At 49.6% G+C, this 21,926-nt stretch overlaps 1 protein-coding gene across 2 annotated transcripts in view; it reads left to right on the top strand.

Moving 5' to 3' along the window:
• Mapk4 (mitogen-activated protein kinase 4) overlaps positions 1 to 21,926 on the top strand; it is a 146,229-nt gene that overhangs the window by 80,331 nt on the left and 43,972 nt on the right. For both annotated transcript variants that reach the window (XM_048806212.1, XM_015482376.2), the window contains exon 2: positions 13,197 to 14,591. In XM_048806212.1, coding sequence (XP_048662169.1) covers positions 14,046 to 14,591 — 546 coding nt within the window. In that variant the 5' untranslated portion in view covers positions 13,197 to 14,045. The remainder of the gene's footprint in view (positions 1 to 13,196; positions 14,592 to 21,926) is intronic.

Raw genomic sequence — 21,926 nt, 5'->3', positions numbered from 1 at the left:
ACAGGGAAGGTGACGTCAGCTTTCCAACATGGTGGCTGCTGGCCTCCTCTGTGGTCTGACCGGTGTGGAGAACCGAGATGGACCGCTTCCTTCCCCCGTCTAGAACCCAGAATTCAGCCCTGAGTACGGTGCTTGCACGGCTGGCAGAAACTGCAGCGCTGTATCCCTGCGTCGCTATCTCCTCGTTTCCCAGCGCGCGCTGCAGACTCTAGCCGCGGGGCGATTTGCTGAATAAGCAGTGTTACCCTCCGTGCGACAAACCTCTCGCGTTTGAGTCCCCGTAGCCGATCCTCGTGGGATGGAAATCCTTCTTCCAGGTTCCGGAGCACCCCACTATTGCTGGAAATTCCTAACAAGATAGCCTTTAGCCGTCCTGACTTGTCATACTCCCACACAGTGAAGCAGCACACGGGGGCAATGCTCTCCCCTCGCCGCCATCTTCCTAAATTGCCATTATTTGTGTTCTATCAGTCCCTCCCCCAGACTAGAAGATCCATGGGGCCAAGGACTGTGTCTGTTTTATTTGCCCTTAGATCCCGCGCTGCCTGGTACATAGTGATACTTAATAAATATTACATGAAAGTATTGAATATTTAATAATATTACAGGCAAGTGCTTAGAACAGTGGAAAATTGCTTTGCAAATGTGTTTTATCTTAACTTTATTGCTATCCATGGAGCTACCAAACAGTAAAAGAGGTGTCTACCACAGCTGAGCCTTCCAGAAGAGTCAGGCAAAATGATTCATAAGGAGGGTTTATTCAAGTGTTCCATGAGGCTCCATGATGTCTTGGGCAGTGGCTGCTCCTGAGGAAGGGAGGTGGAGAAGCGAGGCTGGGGGGACAGCTTGCACTCAGTCTTGGGGAACAACCTCCAGTGTTTGTCAGTGTGGTGATCTGAAAGCCAGAGATGGAAACAGAAGTGAGGGCCAGGGAGCTCATTCGAGGCCTCTCCAGGTTTGGGCTGTCTTCCTTCCATGTTGTTTGAAGCCCTGCCCTGCGGGATGCCCAGGAGAGCATGCCCAGGAGAGCATGCCATTACCTGGGATTTGCCAGCCATTCCCTCCCCTCAGTGTGGTCTCATTCTATTTTCTGGAACTCTCTCGCACACTCCTCTGCAGCCTTCCCCTCCTTCTCCCTCTGCTCAGCTCTCATGTGACTTCACCATTGGCCACTCCTTTGTCCCAGTTCCTGGGTGCTATTTCACTGCAGTCTGTAAACCCACTCTCACCTTTGATGCTGCCTTTTGTTTTTGGGGGGGTCATCGAAGATTGAATTCAGGGGCACTCAACCACTGAGCCACATCCCCAGCCCTATTTTGTATTTTACTTAGAGACAGGGTCTCACTGAGTGGCTTAGCACTTCACCATTGCTGAGGCTGGTTTTGAACTCACAATCCTCCTGCCTCAGCCTCCCAAACCACTGGGATTGCAGGCGTATGCCACTGTGCCCAGCTTGCTCCTTCATTTTGATCCCCTTTGACCTCCTGCTCTTGTCCTACAGAATTGATCACAGTTTCCCCAGGAAGTCACACCCTCCAGAGGGAACCACTTCCCTAAGCCCCTCTTGCCCCCATTTTCTACTGTAAGTCATTCCCATCCCCGTGTCTTCATTTATTCATCAACTTTTTGCTGAGTGTCTACTATGTGTCAGGAACAGTACATGCCTGTGGGCATAAGGGTAAACCAACCACCATGATTTTGCTCTTGGGGTTCCCAATCTATGGGAATAAAGCTCCACAAGAGACAGAATTCCCTGGGCTAACCTCCACAGGCATGTGCCTTGTATGCTGTGAGCTAGAAGGAAAAGTTAACTCAGAAGATGTCATGTCCCCAGGGAGGGTGACTTTGGGGCGCAGCATGGGTAAGGCCGCTCAAGTTCAAAGAGGACAGCATCACACGCAGCAGATGGACTTGCATGAGCCAGGAATGTGACAAATCAGGGAAGATCACCCCAGCCTGTGTGGCTGTGATGCAGGTTGCAGTTTGCGGAGGGGTTGGAGACGAGGCGGGAAGATGCGGGGGTTGTGAGAGGACCTGGGGCTTGAGCTCTGGGCTTGGAGAGAGAATGAAATGAATAGAGATGATTTAGAAACAAACCGAAAAAAGGATGGATGGAAGGGGGATTGGGTGGCAGCAGAGGGAGACTTTGGGGGCTCATTCTAAGGGATGCCACCGATCCTACAGTGTTCTTGCTACAGGGAAGCAAAGGTGAACGGTTCTTGTACCTGCTGGCACTGGGGGCAAGAGGTGGCACGATGCAGGATCTAGACGTTGAAGAGGTAGACATCCAGGACTTAATCTGCGCAGTGTGGATAAAGGAAGGGGAGCAGCGCGATCCCTCCAGGAGAGCATTTACCTCCCCTTAACCCTTTCTCTTGGGTCACAGCAGTGCAGGACACACGCCCTGCACGTCCTCCATTGGGACAGGTCCTATTTGCAACCCCTTCCTGGGGCAGTCGTGGCGTCCAGCCCAGCTCTGCAGTATGGAATGGTGGCAGTTGATGCCATATTGTCCATAGCGACTTTTCCACGATACCAAAGAATTATGCAACGATTTCAGGAGTTTCACTGCCCCAGCCCCTTTATACTGGCCAGTCCTTGGAAGGAGGTAGGAAGAGAAAGTCCAACCTAAGTGGATGTCCTGGGCACTGGCCCAGAGCTTGGAAAGTCAATAGACGTTTTACAGACTTACACTCATTCACTTTTTTTTTGACAACTCGAGGAAAAAAAAAGGCAGAGCAGGGGCGTTTTGGCCCCAGGAGCCTGGGGGGGCATGAGGTAAAGCTAGGACTCCATTCCTTTCTTCCATCCCTTATGTCAAAGTCAGAACAGAACGATCCCCAGGGTGAAGAGAGCTCACCCAAATCCGTGTTCCATTTGGCCTTTTGTTTTATTTCAAAGAAGTGCTCAACTTACGTAACTGGACAGAGGGAGGGAGCAGGCGCGGGGTCCCCATCTCCTATTGAGGTTCCGGCTGGCTCGACTCTTCCAGCAACACCCGGCTGCACTGGACTTCCTGTCTGCCTTTCCCAGCTAGGCTCTAGAGTTGCCCCCAGACTCTACGTCTGCCCCCACTGAGGATTCTAATTTGCAATTTAAGTGTAAAAAAACAGACTCAGAACTAAGAACAATTTCCATCGGTTCTTACAGAAAGAAAACAGTTTTGTCATTGGTAACAGAAAAGACCTAGTTCTAAAAGCAACCCTCTTCCCACCCAGAAGATTCCCCCTAGATGGTGGGGGTTCTGTCCCCTCTAACCTTACCTAGTGGGCAGTCCTGTCACTCATCTTACTCAGGTGAGAAGTGACAGGTGCTGGGAGAGGCAGGTCCCCGCAGGTTGCCTTGACCTGGTCTCAGCCCCCTGCCCCTCTCCTGCCTTTGCCTCCCTGCTCCGTGCTCATTAGGAAAGCTCTGGCCCTGAAGCACAGGAAGCCCAGGGTTTTGCCTTCTCCTGTGAGCCTCATGGTGCCTTGTCCCCATGGCATTGGTAACAGAAAAGATGAGGATGGGATGAGGAGGGCTTGGAGGCAGGTTCTGCACACAATCCTAGGGGTGGCCCTGCTGGCTGACTCCCCTGTTGTTCCTGGCACTAGAGAACTCCAGGTTATAACAAGGAGAGGGAGCCTGGCCAGTGCTGGTTTTTCAGAACTCCTTTAATCCTGAGCATCATTTATCTGGCGAGTGTAGACAGAGGGAGAGACAAAGCAATGGTTTACTGCATTTCCAACCTGCCTGCTGCTGCCTTGGACTCCCAGCTAAGTGCCTACACCGTGCAGGGAAAATCCGGTTCCTACTCCAGGACTCCCTGTCCTGGGGGAGCTGTGCATTTTTTGGCTGCCCAGAGAATCGCATTTGTTGGGCTAGTGTGCTTTGGTGTGTGGGTCCTGCTGCTGCTGTGTTGAGGTTCCAGCATTTTCTGCAGTGAAGACTTTATCAATGTGTGTGTCTGAGGCTTCTGGACAGTGAGGATGGTCAGCGTGTGCCTAGTGCTGGTGACAGAGGTGGGCTGCTGCCTCTGGGATGGAGTAAAGCTTCCCACGGTCCCCTCTCCTGCTTGCTTTCTTCCCATTACTCTGCCATCCCCTCCCTGCTCTCCTTTTCTCTTTTTCTCTCCTCAGTCCCCCTCCCTGATCTCCTTCTCTCTGTTCCACCCTGGGTCCACACCCTGGCTCGTATCTGTGTCTGGTTTCCTGCAGAATCAAGTAAGCATGACTGTGCACGTGCTGTGATCCCCTTACTGCCTTGGTTACCCCTGAACAGACAGAGGCATCTTTTGCACCTGGCTCTGCTCAGACTAAAATGAAGCAGAACTTGCCTTACCCAGCAGACCCGCTTGATCCTACAGAGGCCAGGTGCAGTGCAGGACACCAGCCCTGCACCTCCTCCACTGGGACAGGTCCTGTTTGCCACCCCCTCCTGGGGAAGTCCTGGGGTCCAGCTCGGCTCTCCAGTCTGGGATGGTGGCAGTTGATGCCATATTGTCCATAGTGACTTTTCCATGATACCAAAGAATTATGCAATAATTTCAGGAGATTCACTGCCCTGGCCCCTTTGTACTGGCCAGTTCTTGCCATTCATAGCTCTTAGCCCATGGACTCAGGGTCCACTTCCTCACTTACAGATCCAGGAGATCATCCTGAGATCCAGAAAATGCCTTGATGAGCCTGCTCCAAAAAGAGGTACCTCTGCAGAACCTGGTCCCCTCTATTCTAGTGACTGGAGAGGAGTCCTTTCCTTCTGACGGGCCTCCATTTCCTCACTTGGCAGTGGGGGGAGGGGCTCAGCTCCTGTGTGATTAGTGGGCACTCACCTGCACTGATCTGACACCTGAAGACCAGGACAGTCACCTTTCTCCAAACAAAACCAAAACCAGCTAAGAATGCACATGTCCAGGGCAGGAAACCCAGTGTCACATTAAGCTGATTTTCGATTTCCTTTACCTAAGAACCTGCAGTAGGTTGGGGCCTCGGCCCACCTCCCTGGTCTGCTTGCTCTCTTGCTTTCTCTTCTGCCCTCCCTCCACCCCGTCCCAGGCAGCAGAGCCTCCTGTGCCTGCCTTGTGTTTTCCTCCCGCCGAGGACCTCCTCATCTGACAGCTGGTCACTTCCCTCCTCCTATTCCGTATGCAGTAGAGTCTGATGACTTCCCATGGGGCCTTGACCATCCAGATGGAGAGGCCTGTGTGTGTGTGTAGAATGCCTCCCAGGCTTTCAGGGGACGCACTGTTCCCAAGAGGCTAGTGGTGTTCCCTGGTAGCCCTCCTGCTCCAGCAAAGGAGCCAAGGTTAATGCAAGCACAGAGCCCCAGGTCTCCTTCCAGTAGGTCATGCCCCGGGATGTGCTTCTCTGGCACATGGTTCTGACTCTGGGTAATAACCTTCCAGTGCAGGAGATGCTCCCAGAGGACAGAGGCCCAGGGCACCGGACACATGGCGACAGAGTTCATGGGTTAGAACAGAGCAAGTGGCATTGCCAGAATGGACTTGCTTAGCCAGGTGGTGATTCTTGGTAGATTTCTACCTAGACACACTGTTCTAGGTCACATGTCTCAGCATGTTCTGGAAGAGAAGGTCAAGGTAATTAACCCAAAGTTCCCTCCAGGCTCCTGCCTCCATTCCCCTCCCAGGCAGCAGAGCCTCCTGTGCCTGCCCCTTGTCTTCCTGCCCCTGGGGACCTCCTCATCTGAAACCTGGTCACTTCCCTCCAAATGAGGCTCAACACACATACACACACAGTGACTGGGGGGTCAATACTGCTCACTGTGAGAAGCCTACTACTCCCTGTTGGAGTGTCGAGCCATGCCCTCGAGAAAGGGGAGCCCTGAGAAAGGGGAACCCTTCTGATCTCCTAGGGTCAGTGGCTATTGTTAGGCAAGTTGTCAATGTTGATAAAGTTGAGCTGAAGTCCTGACTGTCACCTCCAACTTATGTGTCTACTTTGAGTGGTGCATTTGTACCACCAGCCCATTTCCTTGTCCTGGTGAGGAAGGGGCTATTCCCACTTCCCAGAGATGAGCTCTTGGCTGGATAGCTCACAGCAGCAGCAGGGCAAACCCAGGCTTCCTGGCTCCAGCTCTCCTCTGCTGTGACAGCCCCATGTGGGCCAGGGATTGCTGCTGTCACTCAAGCTGTCAAAGCACCGCTTCTGCAGCTTGTGAACAGGGAGATGCAATCGCCAGGAGAAGGAAAGCTTTTTTCTGCTCTAGGAATGATTCTTTGGTCTGTGAGCACAACCTCTGTACGTGATCAGCCTCCCTGGGAATAGCAGGAGATCACCCGGTGCACACATTCGCTGGATAATGGTCTGGCGTGCCCGGTGGGAAGTCGAGAACTCTATGAACCTTAAAGGATTGAATCCAGGATTTGAATCAGATAAGACTTGTGAAATTCTCGTGTTTCTTGGCTTCCCTTGTGGGGAGGAGAAAAGTATTCCATATTTGAATGGATGGTTGCCTGCAGCGTGGGGCTTCTCAGGATGCGTTTTCTCTGCTCAGTTGTTGTTGTTGTTGTTGTTGTTGTTATTATTATTATTTATTAGTGGTGCTGGGGATTGAACCCAGGGCCTTGTGCATGGTGTTATTATTTATTAGTGAGTCCATTAGGGATTAGGCACTGGGAATAGATGAGGCACAAGATAAAGAAGTCCCACCTCCCTCACCGAGTTTCTGGGAACATTGAACACTAGCAACCGAGGCTATAATAGAGAGGGACCAGAGGAACTCAGCCCAAACAAGTAAGCTAGTCTGGGGAGGCTTCCAGGAGGAAGGGACATTAAGCTAAGACCTAAGGGGTGGGTGAGAAGCAGCCAGGTAAAGAGGAGGGGAAGCTTTTGACAAAAGGAACAGATATGTGAAGGTGCAGAGGCAGCGGAGGGCAGGACATTTGCAATGGACTGAAGTACATCTTGTGTGACTCTGGGTTCAGAGTCTGGAGTCACCCAGGAAGGAAGTCACTCCCTAAAGTGAACTAAGTTCCTTCTCCAAGGAACTAGGAAAACTAGGAAACAAACGTAAGCACGCCTAGGTGGCCAGGCTGGGAGCACTCCCTAAGCGGCACCTCCCTGAGAAAGTGTACTGGTGTTGGAACCGAGCCTGGATCAGGACCGGGCTCCACCGCTACATAGTGTGTGACCTTGAACGGTCACTCTGACTGTTTACAGAGGAAGAGGAGGAGGGGATTGGAGCAGCTCTGTGACCAGGCTCTGTGCTGCGTGTATTCATGGAGTGGGAACAGTGACCTCCTCACCGTGCTTCTGTGAAGGGCCAGGTCAGCCATCCTTAAATGCATGTGACTGTGCGGGCACCTAGCAGGCCCTGGTCAGTGCTGTCTGAGTCGGACCGTGTGCAGGGGAGCAAGGCTGGCACAATGCCAGAAACAAGGAAAGACCAGCAGCAACAGAGCAGAGGTCAGAGTCAAGGCAGGAACGCATCCAGGCTATCTGAGCACCAGCCCCGCGACCAGCATCGGTCTTCTCTAAGGAGTGCGGTTTGAGAAGGATTCTGATTTTCCTGGCTCATCAGGATAGAGAGAGTGATGGTTCTCAATGTCTGCCATAGGCACAGATGGGTTGGCAGTAGTACATATGACATACATTTGCCATTTTTGGTCTAAAAGTAACAGAGTGCTGGATTGGGTGTGAGGATGCATGCCTATAACCCCAGCGACTAGGGAGGCTGAGACAGGAGGATGGAAAGTTGGAGGCCAGTCTCAACAACTTAGCAAGGCCCTGTGTTAAAATCAAAAGGGTAAGGTATGTAGTTCACTGGATTAAATGCTCAGCACCTTAAATAAATAAATAAGACACAATACTGACTCCTGTGGCCACAGACAAGATTCTTTAGTGACCCTGCCATGGGCTCACCCTGCAGGTAGGGAGTCAGGGGTCCTACTGAGGGGCTCCAAAGTTTGGCGGGAAAGATCAGGTCCGAATGCTGAGCTCCTCCAGGGCAGGGACCCTTTGTTTTCCCACAATGGTATGTCAACGTGGGCTCACAGTGGCCTGTGGGCTCTGCTCTGCAGGTGCTGAAGCAAGTGCTAAGGATTAAAGATGCAGGCTGCACCTTTGGGAAGCCTCTCTGCAGAGCAGCTCAACAAAGCCAGCCCCCACAAGGGGCCCAGCCTGATTAGCTGCTGAAGTCAGAATTGCTCTGAATTAGATTTTAAAAGAAACGGCCATCTTGGGCTATCCCAAGTTTCTTGCCTTTCAAGAGAGGGAATGAGAAGTTTCACCTTGAATCTGCAAAGGTCAAAGGTAGATGTCATCTCAGATCAGCAGGACTGAAGCCCTCTCGTGCACCCCACCTCCCCGCGCCCTCTCAACAGAGGCTGGATTCCCAGCCTGTGGGCTCTGCAGGTCCCTCTGGGCAGCCGGTGTTGTCCCTGTGATGACCAGCTCCCAGACTTCACATGCGGGGACCAGACTGCTCCCCTTCCCCAGCTTTGCCCATGTAGGGGCCGGAGCTCTGATGAGACAGCCAGAATTTCTCTCCCTGCTATTTTAGTGTTGGGAGCCCTGGGAAGTCTTTGTTCTCCCTGGCTGGTTACGTAATGTTGGAAAGAAAAATCAGCACAAAGCCTGAAAGAGTCGAGTCTTCCACAAGGAAGCACCCCCCACCCCACCCGCAGGATCTGATCTTTCTTCTGCTGTCTGCTGCTTTCCTTTAGCCTTCACCCAGGGAGATAAAGACAACAGGGTCCTCCTGTTTCTCTCTTGGTGACGTCCCCACAGGCATGTTCTCAAGGAAACTGGTGTAAGGGAAATGCAGCCCAGGGTGGGTGGCATCACTAATTTCATTGAGCATTTGCACTCTCTGCCGACTCACAGAGACCTGACAATTTCTCTTGGCAAGAAAGCTGGAGGTAGGTAGTTGCAGGCATGGACCAGCTCCCCAGGGTTGTCAACAGGTTGCTTGCTCATCTGTCAACTCTGGTGTCCCGGCTTTGCTCCCCAGGCCTTTTCCTACAGGGTCTCAATATGGCTTCTGCGGCACCAATATCACTTCCTTTACAGCTGCATCCACAGACAGAAAGGAGGGTTTTCTGTTCTTCAGAGAAGGAAGGTTTTCCCTGAGCCCTTCCTGCCCAACAGACTTTCCCTTAAGGAATATTATCAAGAACTGGATCACATGGCCACCCCTGAGCCGGTCCCTACCAAAGGGGAATTGCATTATTTCAACTGGTTTAGATTCTTCAATGGAGATGGGTTTGAGAGGTGCCAGTGCCCTCTAGGACTTTTGAAAATGTGTGACGCAGGGACTAGGGAGTGCTACTGGTATTTAGTAGGTCAAGACCACTCCTGTTCAACTTTTGGCAACACAGCACAGTATGGACCCACAAAACAAAGGAAGAACTGCTGATTCGGAGGCAAGAATCATTGTGTGATCACATTTGTGAACTTATAGGAGATCTTTCTCCCCGTGAGCCTTCAGCTCCTCTTTGTTACTGTAGAATAGAGAATGTTCCCATAGAACTTAGGGCAGGAATTGACAAACTAGGCCCCCATGCCAAATCTGGCCCACCACCTATATTTGTAAATAAAGTTTTATTGAAATACATCTGTGCCTATTAATTTAGGAATTCTCTATGACTGCTTTTGCGTTACAAAGGCAATTTTGAGTAGTTGTAACAAAGGCTACCTGTCCTACAAAGATCAAAATATTTATTCTATGACCCTTTATAGAAAAGTTTACTGATCCCTGGTCCAGAGGACTTCATTCACATAGACTACAGTGATTTGCATCATGAGCCTTGGAATCAGTCAGACCCAACTGTGATGTGAATGGCGCCACCTAGAATTATGCAGTGCACAGCCCATTCAACTGTAAACATCAGCCCTGCCTGAGAATTTACTGCTGGTTTTTGGGTGTTCAGGAGAGGAAAGAAAGCAGAGTCTGTGAAATGTCAGCACCTCACAGGGGACCGTATTTCCTGCTGAAAGTTGACAGCATGAGCTTTGGGAGGATCTGAGCAGGCAGAGAGGTGAGTCTAAATTTAGACTTTCCAAAGCTGATTTGTAAACCAGAACCCCAGGAATTCCAGAAAGGGACAGTTGGCACACATCATCTTGTCTCTGATTTGCCTCCACATGTTAAAAGGCTGGGTGAGTGAGAGAATAATTAATCAAATAAGCTGTTGCTAAATCAGTGAGAAATCAGTTGAGGGCTGAAGCTCCATCGTTAGGAGTCTGGGGGTAGAAATTTCTATTCCTGTGTTTTATATGAATGCTTGCCGTGGAGTTCTGGGATCCCTTTCAATAGACATTCCTCTTGCTTGGTGTCTTTTGATCGTAGCTGAACAGGTGACCTTTCTGTCTCCACAGTGAATGCCAACTGTTTGGGTTTGAAATCACACCTGTGACTCAAGGCAGATCTGAGCCACCACCTCCAAAAGGAGAATGACTGGGTCTTGCTCTAAGCAGCTGCATTGCCCCAAGAGCTGCTGAGCTGGCTCCCCTGCCCCGGGGGCACATCTAGATGCAAGCCTGCTCCTATGGGTATTGATGGCCCCTGACTCTAGGTATACCATGTCAGAAGTGAATCGCTAAAACGGGACTTAGAGACAAGATATTTTGTCTCTCGTCTCTCCTGTGGAGCAAGGCAAAGGGTTTACAGTACAGTAGACATTACAGCAGAATTGGAGAAGGAAAGAGAAAATGAAGAGGTTTGAGAAGAGGTAACAATAAACGTGGTACGCAGGTCTTTCTAATCCACAGTTGTTCTCTGTGCACCACTCTGTGCACTAGATTTGTGAAGCCGAAAGTTTAGTTGGGAGATGAACAGGTATAAAAAGCTAAATAACAGCCCAGGTTAGTATATAGTAAATGTCAAATATGGGATTGACACCAAGGCTGAGAAAAGGAGGAGATGTCAGTGAGAAGTGGGATGGACACTTCAGAGAGGAAGGGAGACTTCATTTGGACTCTGAGTCACGGGTAGGATTTCAACAAGTGGGGACGAAGCAGGAGAGCATTTCAGGAACTGGGAAGGCACAGGCAGCGAAGCCAGGCAGGAGTTTAAGGAGGAAGGTGGCGGACTGTATGGAGCCCAGGGTGACATGCTCTCTGCCCACTCAAGCTGACAGCATATTGGGAGAGCATATTCTCATGGTCATGCAGAGACACATACACACAGAAGGACAGTTCCTCCCACACATGGGAGGAAAAGGAGAGTTTAAAAATACACAGAGCCTCTCTTCATTATTCACAGATTATCTGCATTGCAGCAAATCTCCAACAAATCCTCCTTCCGGCTGGCTTGTGATGTCATGGGTGCCCGGTCCCTTCTCTGTTTACAACCCAGTGGGAGCCGGGAGGGAAGAGGGCTCAGGCGTCTCTCCTCATAAAACAAAATGTGGAATTGTCTCTCCTTGCTGTGCCCTTGGGAACCAGACCAGGCACATGGTAGAAGCTGCAATTGAGTCTTACTTCCCTGGTTTGGGCTGCAGGAATCAAACGGGTAGAACAGGGGATGGGGGAGGGCTCTCTGGTTCCCCTGAGTTAGGTAGCCAGGAGGACTTCACTAGCATTGTTGGAGATTGTGGCCCAGTGGTGGTTATTGCCCACAATGGCTAGGAGCCCTCAAAAGAGAGAACGTCTATCTATGAATCACATGTTTATTGGCCCTCTCTATGCTGGAAACATAGGCTGAGGCGCACTGAGTCTCTGGGAAGAGGTGTTCTTAGCACTTGGGGATGATGGGGCAGATGTCAGTTTTTCACTAATGGGGTTGCTTAGTAGGATGGTCAACAAATGCTGCCCACTAAAAGCCAGTAGCAACTCCTACTCAAATAAGCCAAGAAAGGCAATACCATTCCCTGTTAAGGACATGGGACTTGTTCACCAGGATTGCTTCCCAGTCTGGAATTCTATAAGTCTGTGATTATTTTGCTGCTTTGCCCAACAAAAACTGCAGAGCAGAGTGGCTGAACAGTTGAGTCATCAGAAGAGTCAGGACGCTTTATTCAGATGTAAGGAAATGTTTGACAACAGCAATCACAGGTGGCATCTGTTGAGTGCTCACCAAGTTCTAGACTCTTGGCAAATTCCCTTCATTAGAACTCCTGGGTGGGGGAAGGCTCTGATTATTTACTATTTCTAGTAATCTGTGTCCCTGAGTTTGGCCCCTCAATTGAGTTCACAGTTGTTTTGCTTCATTTATCATTTGCAGAGTTACCCAGAGTTCAGATGGAGAAGTATCCCCATGGTGGGGGTGGGGAGCAGGGACTGCAGTGTTGTGAGAATGAAGAAGAAACAGTCCAGCCACATTCAGTCCTTGGAGCTAGACACAGTGTTCTTTCTGTGTCCATTGATTTTATGAACTTAGAAAACCTGCCACTCTCTTGGAACCCTACCATGTTGCCTTTGTTCAGAGTCCTGAATTGACATTGCTAGGTTTGCAGGGTTTTTTGTCTTTTTGTTTTTTGTTTTTTTCTCCCTACTTAGTTCCTATGCCTGTAATTTGAGTCAGTGACCACCAGAGGGGGGCAGACAAGCTTGGATTTAACCCATCACTGAAGAGCTAGGTTCCCGTCATCTAAAAGAATATATAGCTCACGATTTCAACCTGATACAGCACAGGAAAATCTGTGCCCTAGTGTCTGGGCTGAGTTCCTTTTTGTGGGTGGGAGTATAGTTTCCTTGTAATTTGGTATGTGTGCTTCCGTCACCTACATGGAAAGCGAGCAATACCAATGTCATTATCTCAGTCCACACCCAATTCGCTCTTAAAAATATACAGAATATTTGCAAAAGAAGGAAGAAAAGGGACCCATGTAGAAAAACAAGATTATTGATTCAATCCTTTATTTGCGGTCTGCAACTGGTTCCTTTTGACTCTCACACTTCCTAACTAGCACTGAGGAATATGTTTGGAGAGCATCACAAATTAATTTTGCAAAGGTCAGGAGGGATGACTGCCGCCCACGGTCTGCGCGTGCTAACCTTGGGGGAGCAGGTGTTGACATAAAAGGCATGCCATCTGATGGTCTTATCAAATCAGCCCGTCTTCCCTCTCTGCCGGGAAGCACAGTACACGCAGCAGGAGGGGCGGCTGAGCTGTGCAAGGCCGGAATCCCCTGAGCAAGCAGTGTTTCAGCTGGCTGGACAGATCAAATAACACTTGGGCTGCTTAACAAAAGACGCAAGTGGGAAGGTGTTGGAAGCTGGAGTGTGGAAATTTACCCAACCTTGTTTCTTTGACAGGGAAGGCAACTCGCTCTGAAAGATGCCCCGTTCCTGCAGCCCCTCTGTATGCAGGACAATCGTCTTGATCAAGGTGGCATGGCTGAGTGGGTGAAAGAGGATGCAGCCCACCCAAGTCTTCGGAGGATCCAGCCTGGCAGCTGAGCTCTCCTTGAACTTGGGACTTCGGTATAAACTGGCATAGAGCTCACCAGAGGCATTTGGCTTTCTCTAGCTTTTTTTCTCAGGACTCCTCAGGCTACTTTGGGTTTGGGAATCTAAGGGGAGCTGGCAGAAGTAGAAGGAAGCCCCTAGAAGCCTCCAGAACCCATTGACGGGATCCCTTCCTACTGCTCAGAACACAGAGGGAGGCTGAGCTTGGGACCCTCAAGTGAAGGAACGCAGCTCAGCTCATGACTCCCCTACGTCAGCCAGAAAGAGCTGCTCGTAACAGAGAAGGATTCAAAGAGGAGAGTCGCTGCACATTTTACTGAGACCCATGGTGACAGAAAAACATCACCTCCCTCCAGATAATCATACCAGATTTTCCTTCTAAGATGCTAGATTTGAAAGAAGCATGAGCCACTCTAAGCATCACGGAGGGTTTGGGAAGCATAACAGTTGGTGGACAGTCCTCCCAGAGCCAGCAAGGAAAGTAGCCTGAGCCCGTTGCTGTCCATCTCTGTGAGCAAGGACCTGCACTGCTCTTGCCTCCAGACGGCTGGTGGCAGTGACCTCACCAGGAGCAAAAGCGTCCCTCAGCTGGGGGACTTGGCAGAATGAGGAGTGCTGGGGAGGCCACCAGCTGGGACTTGGCCTTTCCTGACTGCCCCTCCCTCACACGGGCAGCTCCAGACCATTGAGCCAACAATGGCCGAGAGAGGAGACTGCATTGCCAGCGTCTACGGGTATGACCTGGGCGGGCGCTTTGTTGACTTCCAACCCCTGGGTTTTGGGGTCAACGGGCTCGTGCTGTCAGCCACAGACAGCCACACCTGCCGGAAGGTGGCTGTGAAGAAGATCGCCCTGAGCGATGCCCGCAGCATGAAGCACGCTCTCCGGGAGATCAAGATCATCCGGCGCCTGGACCATGACAACATCGTGAAGGTGTACGAGGTGTTGGGACCCAAGGGCACTGACCTTCAGGGCGAGCTGTTCAAGTTCAGTGTGGCCTACATTGTCCAGGAGTACATGGAGACCGACCTGGCGCGCCTGCTGGAGCAGGGCACGCTGACCGAGGAGCACGCCAAGCTGTTCATGTACCAGCTCCTCCGCGGGCTCAAGTACATCCACTCTGCCAACGTGCTGCACAGGGACCTGAAGCCCGCCAACATCTTCATCAGCACAGAGGACCTCGTGCTGAAGATAGGGGATTTCGGGTTGGCGAGGATCGTGGATCAGCATTATTCCCACAAGGTATGTCTGGCTGAATGGCTGCTCCCTGTGGCCCTTCGAACGCGCACATTGTTCCATAGGGTGTCCTTAGATTCTTGACTGTGGTCAGTATGGAGGGGAGGCTGGAAGGTTCTAGAAAGATTCCCAGGCCTGAAAAGTTGTTGGTGGAGATGTTGCTCCTCATCTTAACTCTGCCACATGGCCATGACCAGTAACTCTGGGCTGTACAAGTAGAAGGTCAGACTAGACAAATTCTAAAGTTTCTTCTAGCTCCAAATTCTATGTCTTTGATATCGTGTGGTTGGTGAACTTGTCTGTAGCATCCCCTTAGCTCTGCTGTCCCCATAACCACTTCATCTCCCTGATGTCTGCTCAGGACACCCCCTGAGGCTTCCCACCCTATGAGCCTTATACTTCTCTCATCAGAGCAGACCAATTCTATGTCACTTTCTCTCCGTCTGTGGATCATGGGCCCAAATAGCTAATGTGATAAACTAATGCTCATTAAACATTATCAGCCAGCTAATTCCAGGGCTCCCAAGTTCTGTGACACCCTCATCCCTCAGTGTGAAAGGAAAGCCATGAGGGTCAGGATGCTTCTATTAATATTCCCCATATTGGATAACTAAATGGTCCCCAGCTGCAGGGAGTGGAGTTGGCCTGGCCACACGGGTGGGGACACTTGTCACACTGACTTTTGTTCTCATGGCCCAAACCTTCTGAGCCTCCCTGACCCACTCTTTCTTCAGATGCTGCTGGTTCTCTGACATTTTATCTGTTTCCCCACCCCATATTCCTGCCACTCTGAGGCACCTCTGAGCTCCTTGGGGTGAGCATATCACCAGGGACCTCTCTACAGAGCATGCAGGAACAGGCTGGTTTTCAGCCTCCTACTGAAACCACTGAACCTTGAAATTTGTCATTTTTAGAAAAATTTGCAGTCCTGGATATGGAATCCAGGGTCTTGCATTTCCTGGGTGAGCACCCTAATACTGAGCTGCACCCCCAGCCCTGTACCTTGAAAACACCTCCTAGGAAGCACTTGCTCCATAATCTGTTAACAGCCAAAGGATGGGTGTGGGTCATGAGTAGTGAAGGTGGCTCTGACCTTGAACGTGCAGCTGTCCCTCTGAGGCCCACTCCTGAGCTCTCTTCCCTACATAGAAAGGCTCCGATCTGCCTGCAGCAGCCGCAGAGGAAGGGCATCACCAGCAAGGCAGGCAGGTTTCCTGTGCCACCCGCAGATTTCAGAACCCAAAGCAACCTAGCTGCCTCTGGGTCAGTGGTGCCACAAATAATTTTGCCACCTTAACCTTGAGTGTGTCCCCTGCCCCAACTCCAGCAGCTGAGACCTACTTTGTAGGTAGGAACATCCACGGTAAAAACAAACATAAGACAATAACAAAAACGTATCCTCTCTTGTCTTCCTAATGTCTGAACACTTCTCCATGGTCCTTCCAAACAATCAAACCAAAGGTTCAACCAAATCAGTTTTTATTTGATAAAAACAAAACAAAAAAACCCAGAATCCTCAACACTTGTATCTGGGACGCACAGAAATCACTTCTACATTGGAATAAGCGGTATATATGGGAATCACAGTATGATGCAAGAGGCTGATTTAGTAGTGTTATAGGGAAAGAGCTTACAATGGCACATAGTAGGCTTTCAGTAAAGTCAGGAAAGATATTTTGTCGTGGTTAAGATTGCTGTAGTAATAATTCTTAGGAGTTGGCCCAGTGTGAGAAAGAACCACTGTATGAGCGTCAGGGCTCTGGGCTCCCTTCTGACCTTGAGAGGTTGAACATGGATGGCCATTGACCCTCTGGAACTGCAGTTGCCCTATCTTTGACAGAGACAGCAGTCCACACCCTGTCTACCCCTCTGGCTGTGGTTGAGAATCAGAATGGACCAGAGTGTAGAAGTCCTTGGGAAGCAGTAAGGAGCACATCCATTCATGTCATGGCTGTTTGCTGAGCACCCAGCAAGCCCAGTGCTGGGGCCAGGGACAGACGAAGCTCCAGTGACTGTCCACAAGAGTTATGCTTGGCACTGTTGCCTCTCACTGCCACTTCCCCCGGGGACTTTCATTTTCCCGATGCAGAAGAATGTAGATATTCTGACTTAACTCTTGTCAGGCTCTCTTCAAGAAAATTAGCTGTAGGAGGTTAGGAAAAATAATTGGAACCAGTTACTAACCCAGGAGGAGCTCAGATCTTCCCCACGCCCTGGGTTTGGCAGGTGCCACCCGCCCCCACCCCTTCTCCTTCAAAAGCTTTCTGCTTTTAACTTCCTGCCCTCTTCTTCCCCAGTGATGATGAAAGGGCTTTGTAGTTGGTGATTTTATTTATCCAATGTTCATTTAAATCAGTTCTCATTTAATCCTCATAATGCTATGAGGCACTTAGGGCAAAGGGCCCGTTGGGAAATGGACAGAAATGACTTTCTCGAGTTTACATGGCTGGCTATGGCAGATGAATCCTAGAACTGAGGTCTTCTCGGGTCCTGTTGTGGGGACTGTCCCTGCATACTCTTCTTAATGAAGTCTTCCTGGTTCTGGGTTGGAAGTAATCTCTCCTTCCTCTAAACTGCCCTATATCTTTTCCCCATGCTGAAGCCTCTATCTTCTACACTAATGGTTCTTGACTCCATCTTATGGGTATTTGTGACTGTATTTGTTCTCTCCCAGGTGGACAGTCACTTGATTCTTGAGGGCTGTCTCTTGTTCATCTTGGTTTCCCCCATGGAGTCTGACCACTGGGGCTGTGGCATGGCTCCCTGTTGATCTTGTGGATTGTGTTGAGCAGATGGAAGAATCGCCTTCTACCAGAGCTTTGCAGATAAGAAGCCGACAGGGGAAGTAGCCCTGCTCAAGGTCATGCCGTGCACACGGAGCCTCACTTCTCAGTTGTTCTAGTTGCCAAATGTGGATAGTCATTCCCATTCCTCTTCTCTCCTAGAATTCTTGTTAGATTCAAATGAAAGTGTGGAGGTCAGATTGCTTTCAGACGTTCAAAGGATAGAATCCCTAACAGAACTATTTGCCTGGTGACACCAGGCAGACACGCAGGTCAGCTTACCCTCCACTGAGATGTGGACCCAACTCTTGACATCATGGCCCAGGGATGAGTCATGAGGCCCTGGTTTGCGACCCTTTCTGCCCCCCTCAGCAGGCCTACTGATGAGTTCTTGTCATTTCTATCAAGAAGAGACAGCTGAATGATCAAAGCATGTTTTTCTTTAAATTGGTCCTATTAGAAAGTAGGTGATCTCAAAAGAAAAAAAAAGAAACTAAAAGTTCACTAAGCCCTGTGCAAATTAAGAAATGTCAGGAAACCCCCAGAGAGCAGTTAGAGGGCCCAGACTATGTGAGCTCATCCCTGTGGCCTGGAGAAAGCCCACTGTTTATCCTGCCATAGAGCCTCGCTGTGGCTGCCCGCAGACCCGCTCTCAGGGGTGCAGGGGGAAAATACCCAGGGAGGAAAAGAAGAGGAAAGGGGTTCATCAGAATCTGCTCAGCCGGAGGCTTGTATTTTGGGTGAATCATTCGAGTAAGTCTGAGCTTGCTGCTGGGCTGGCCTGCCTTTGAGCCCCAAGCCCTGTCTTCTTACCTCATTCACAGCTCAGTAAATCACTGTAGTTTATTGAGGCCATTTCTCATTAGGATTCCTTAAAGCTCAGCTAGTTCGGGGCTTCTCAAATTATGGTCCCAGAGGTGCGGACTCAGCTCACTTGGGAACTCCTTAGAGGTGCAGATTCTGAGTCCCTTCTCAGACCCACTGAATCCGAGAGGAGGTGGAACAGGCCATCTGTGTCCCCAGGCCTCCCAGTGATCCCAGCAGGCCGTCTGCCTGTGGACAGACAGCAGAGGCTGCCCGTGAGCTTGCTGCTGCCGGGCACTGTGGGCAACACCAGCTCCTTCCAGCTAGCGAGGGGAAGTTGAGGCAGGCACCTTCACCAGGAAGGGTGGCTGAAAGTGCAGCTCAGAGCACAGGATGGCTTTGCAGGTCCTGTCACATCACCTTGGAAACAGCCTGTTCCACCAGGGCACAGATTTGGCAGGGAGCTAAACAAACCAGGCACCTAAACCAAGAGGAGTATGGGTTCTGCGCAGGTTTGGTTTTAACGGCTCGTCAGGTGGTATGAGCAGTGATTTTTGAAAACATATACTTTTTCGTTCTGGTGTCAATTACTTCACTAAGATGTTATTTTAAAACAAAAACACTGGTTTCACAGCTCAGGAAGATTGGATGTTTGAGGGCTCAGTAAATCACTGTAGTTTATTGAGACCATGGTTCAATAATTCAAGGGCCCACAGGAGGCAAAGAAGGGCGGAGCAGAGCTCCCACGTGGGTCTCTCCTGTTCATGGGCCTACTTCCCCCTCTCTGGCCACTCACCTGCCTTTGGAGACTTCTGAGGCCAGGATCACCTCCCCATCTTCCTGAAAAGATGCACAGAAAGGGCCTTTTAAGCACACATTCCCTTGACACTGAGCCTCAGAGGAGGAGAACTCATCCCCCTGGTCTGTGCCAGCGCCCTCTTGTCCATGTGCTCATATCTTGGATGGCTTCTGCATGACAGATGGCAAACCCCAAGGTTCAGGGAGGGGAAGGATTTGTCCAGACCCTAGAATAGGATCAGAGTCCATAGTGCTGGCACCATGGGGGGCCCAGCCACCCACAGAGGCCCTGAGAAAACAGGCTCATGGAAGGACACCTGGCCAAGGGACCAGCTAGCTAGAAGGTCACTTTCTTCTTAAGCCGCTAAACATGTTATTCCAAATCAGTGGAGCTGAAAAGATTTATGTAGAAGACTATAAAATATCCCTTTTTGAAGGGGAAAAATATGGCCTAGAGGATTAGAACAGAGGTTGTTCTGGAGAGTCAAGTGTCCCTGGACACTCAGGAAGAGTTAGAAAGCTCATTTTGTTGGCTTTCAGTGCCCCCTTTCCCCGAAGAAGAGGCCCCAGGAGCAGGAGAACACCGCACACAGGCCCCTACCACGGGAAGCTACCCACTGAACCCCAGGAATGATGTTATACATCTTTCACAACTGGCATGACCCAGGCACCAAACAATCATGATGTCCCAGCCAGAGTCCTGAGGCAGGGTCCTGGAGGTTCTCTGCTTCCCAGAAACTGGCCCTTGATTGCCTGTTCACGGGCCTCACTCTGACATCAGGTCTAGCATGCCTGTGCCTGTGCCTTCTGGCCTGCCTTATGGCTGCCCCTTAAATCAAAACTCACTCTTTCAAATGTGCCTGTAGGTCTGGTTTTCCCCTGGGGGTGAGCAGCTGATTAAATGTTCCTCCTGACAACTTCTTACTCTCAAAACCAGCCTACTCACCCACCTGGTACTCACTTGTCAATCAGAGGTGCCACTTCTGATGGCAAGCGACGAAGCTCTAGACTTCAAGAAGCATTCAACTGGCCAGGGAGGCTAAAGCGGAGCTGGTATTTCACGTAGGCTTGTTGGTGACAAATTCTTTGTCATCTAGAAAGTACCTTTATTTTTGAAGTTTATTTCCAAACTGTATATAATATTATGAATGTGTGACTTTTTATTCTTTCAGTATTAAAAAAAATCATTGTTTTATTTTCTATCCCTATTGTTTTAAAAGAGAAGTTGGTTTTTATTCATATCATTATTTCCCTCTATGAAATATCCCCACCCCCTCTGGCCACTTTCAGGATTTTCTCTTAATCTTTAACTTTCAACAGCTTGACTGTGATGTGCCCAGATGTAGTTTTATTTATCCTGTATGAGGTTTAGTGAACTTCTTGAATCTATAAATTGATCCCCCCCCCCCACTTCTCTCTGTACCTTCTGGATTCTGGTTATTTGTGTATTAGTGAGTCTAGTGTTGACACAAAGATTTCCCAGTCTTTTTTCTCTTCTTTATTCAGAATGGACAATTTTTATGTTTCTGTCTTCAACTCTACTGACCTTTTCTTCTGACATCTCTAATTTGCTGCTAAACCCATTTGGGTGAATTTTTTATTTTGGATAATATGCTTTTCTGTTCTAGAATTTTCATTTGTTTTATATATATTTCTCATTTGTGTGCGTAGATTCCCTATCTTTTTACTCATTAAGACCATATTTTTCTTTAAGTCCTTAAACATACTGATAATGCCTAAACTCTGTTAATTCCAACCTCTGGAATGCATCAGGATCTATTGACTGTTTTTTTTTTTCCTTGAATTTGGTTCATGTTTCTCTACTCCTCCACATTTCTAGTATTTTTTATTGTTTGCAGCCACTGCAGTTGATACTCTGAAAGGAGTCCAAGTTATATTGTCTTTCTTTGAAGAATATCAATTTTTGTTCTGGTAGGCAGTTAATTTATTAGTAACTCTCCTGGTCCTATCAAGGCTTTTATAGGCCAGGTCTACATAGTCCTTACCTGAGAGCGTGGTCCTTAATCTGATGGCTTGGCCTCTCTCCTGTTTCACCTCAGCGCTTGCAGTGTTATCAAGGGTCGCCCCCATGGCTGGGCAGGGACTCCACTCTCTCCCAACACTCTGCTGCCTCTCATATCCTGTTCTGTTGAGTTCCAATGTGGATGCTGTTTGCTAGACCTTGACAGAGTCTCACACTGGGTGTGTGCAGCACAGTCTTCAGTTAGAGGTCTGTGGGGACCCCTCTTGCACAAACTTCTGGACCCCTACCCTGTGACGCTCCTTCCTCTCTAGGATTCACGAAGCTCATCTCCCATATCCTTTCTCTCGGGGACCTGCAGAGCCTGTTGTCCAGTGCCTGAAAACACCTGCTATGTATGTTTTGTCCAGGCTTGTAGTTGCTTACAACTGGAGGACAAATCCAGTACCAGGTACTCCATCGTGACCAGAGGTACTCAGTCCTAACATTTAATGGTGGTGACGCTCTGTGGAATGGATTATTTTTGGATAGCAGATTACGAGCACCTTGGAGGAAATGATGGCTCACTCATTTCTGCATCTCCAGTGGCGTGCTTAGTGAATATTATTCAGTGGGATTAAATGGGAAAGCCTGGGGGATTTAATGTTGAATAATGTGCTCCTCTTCCCTTTGCACCTGAGTTCTGCCAGGGCTATGGCTTAGATGTGGTGTGTCCCCCAAGGGTTCATGTACTGGAGACTTGGCCCTGGTGTGAAGTTAAGAGGTGGTGGGACCTTTAAGATGAGAGGCCTAGTGGGAGGTCATTAGTCCCTGATTTTGCAAAACATTGATGTAGCTCTCATAAGACCCTGGTCAGTTTTTGTGAGGTTGTTATAAAAAAGCAAGCCTTGCTGGTCCTTTGACTCTGGCTTCCTGTCCCTGAATGTGATCTCTCCCTCTCACATACATTCCCATCAGTTTGGGGCAACATGTCAC

The sequence above is a fragment of the Marmota marmota genome, unplaced genomic scaffold (assembly GCF_001458135.2).
Source record: "Marmota marmota marmota unplaced genomic scaffold, marMar, whole genome shotgun sequence".
Taxonomy (NCBI): Eukaryota; Metazoa; Chordata; class Mammalia; order Rodentia; family Sciuridae; genus Marmota; species Marmota marmota.
The sequence above is the reverse complement of the archived record's forward strand: the minus strand, read 5'-3'. Positions and strand labels throughout refer to the sequence as shown.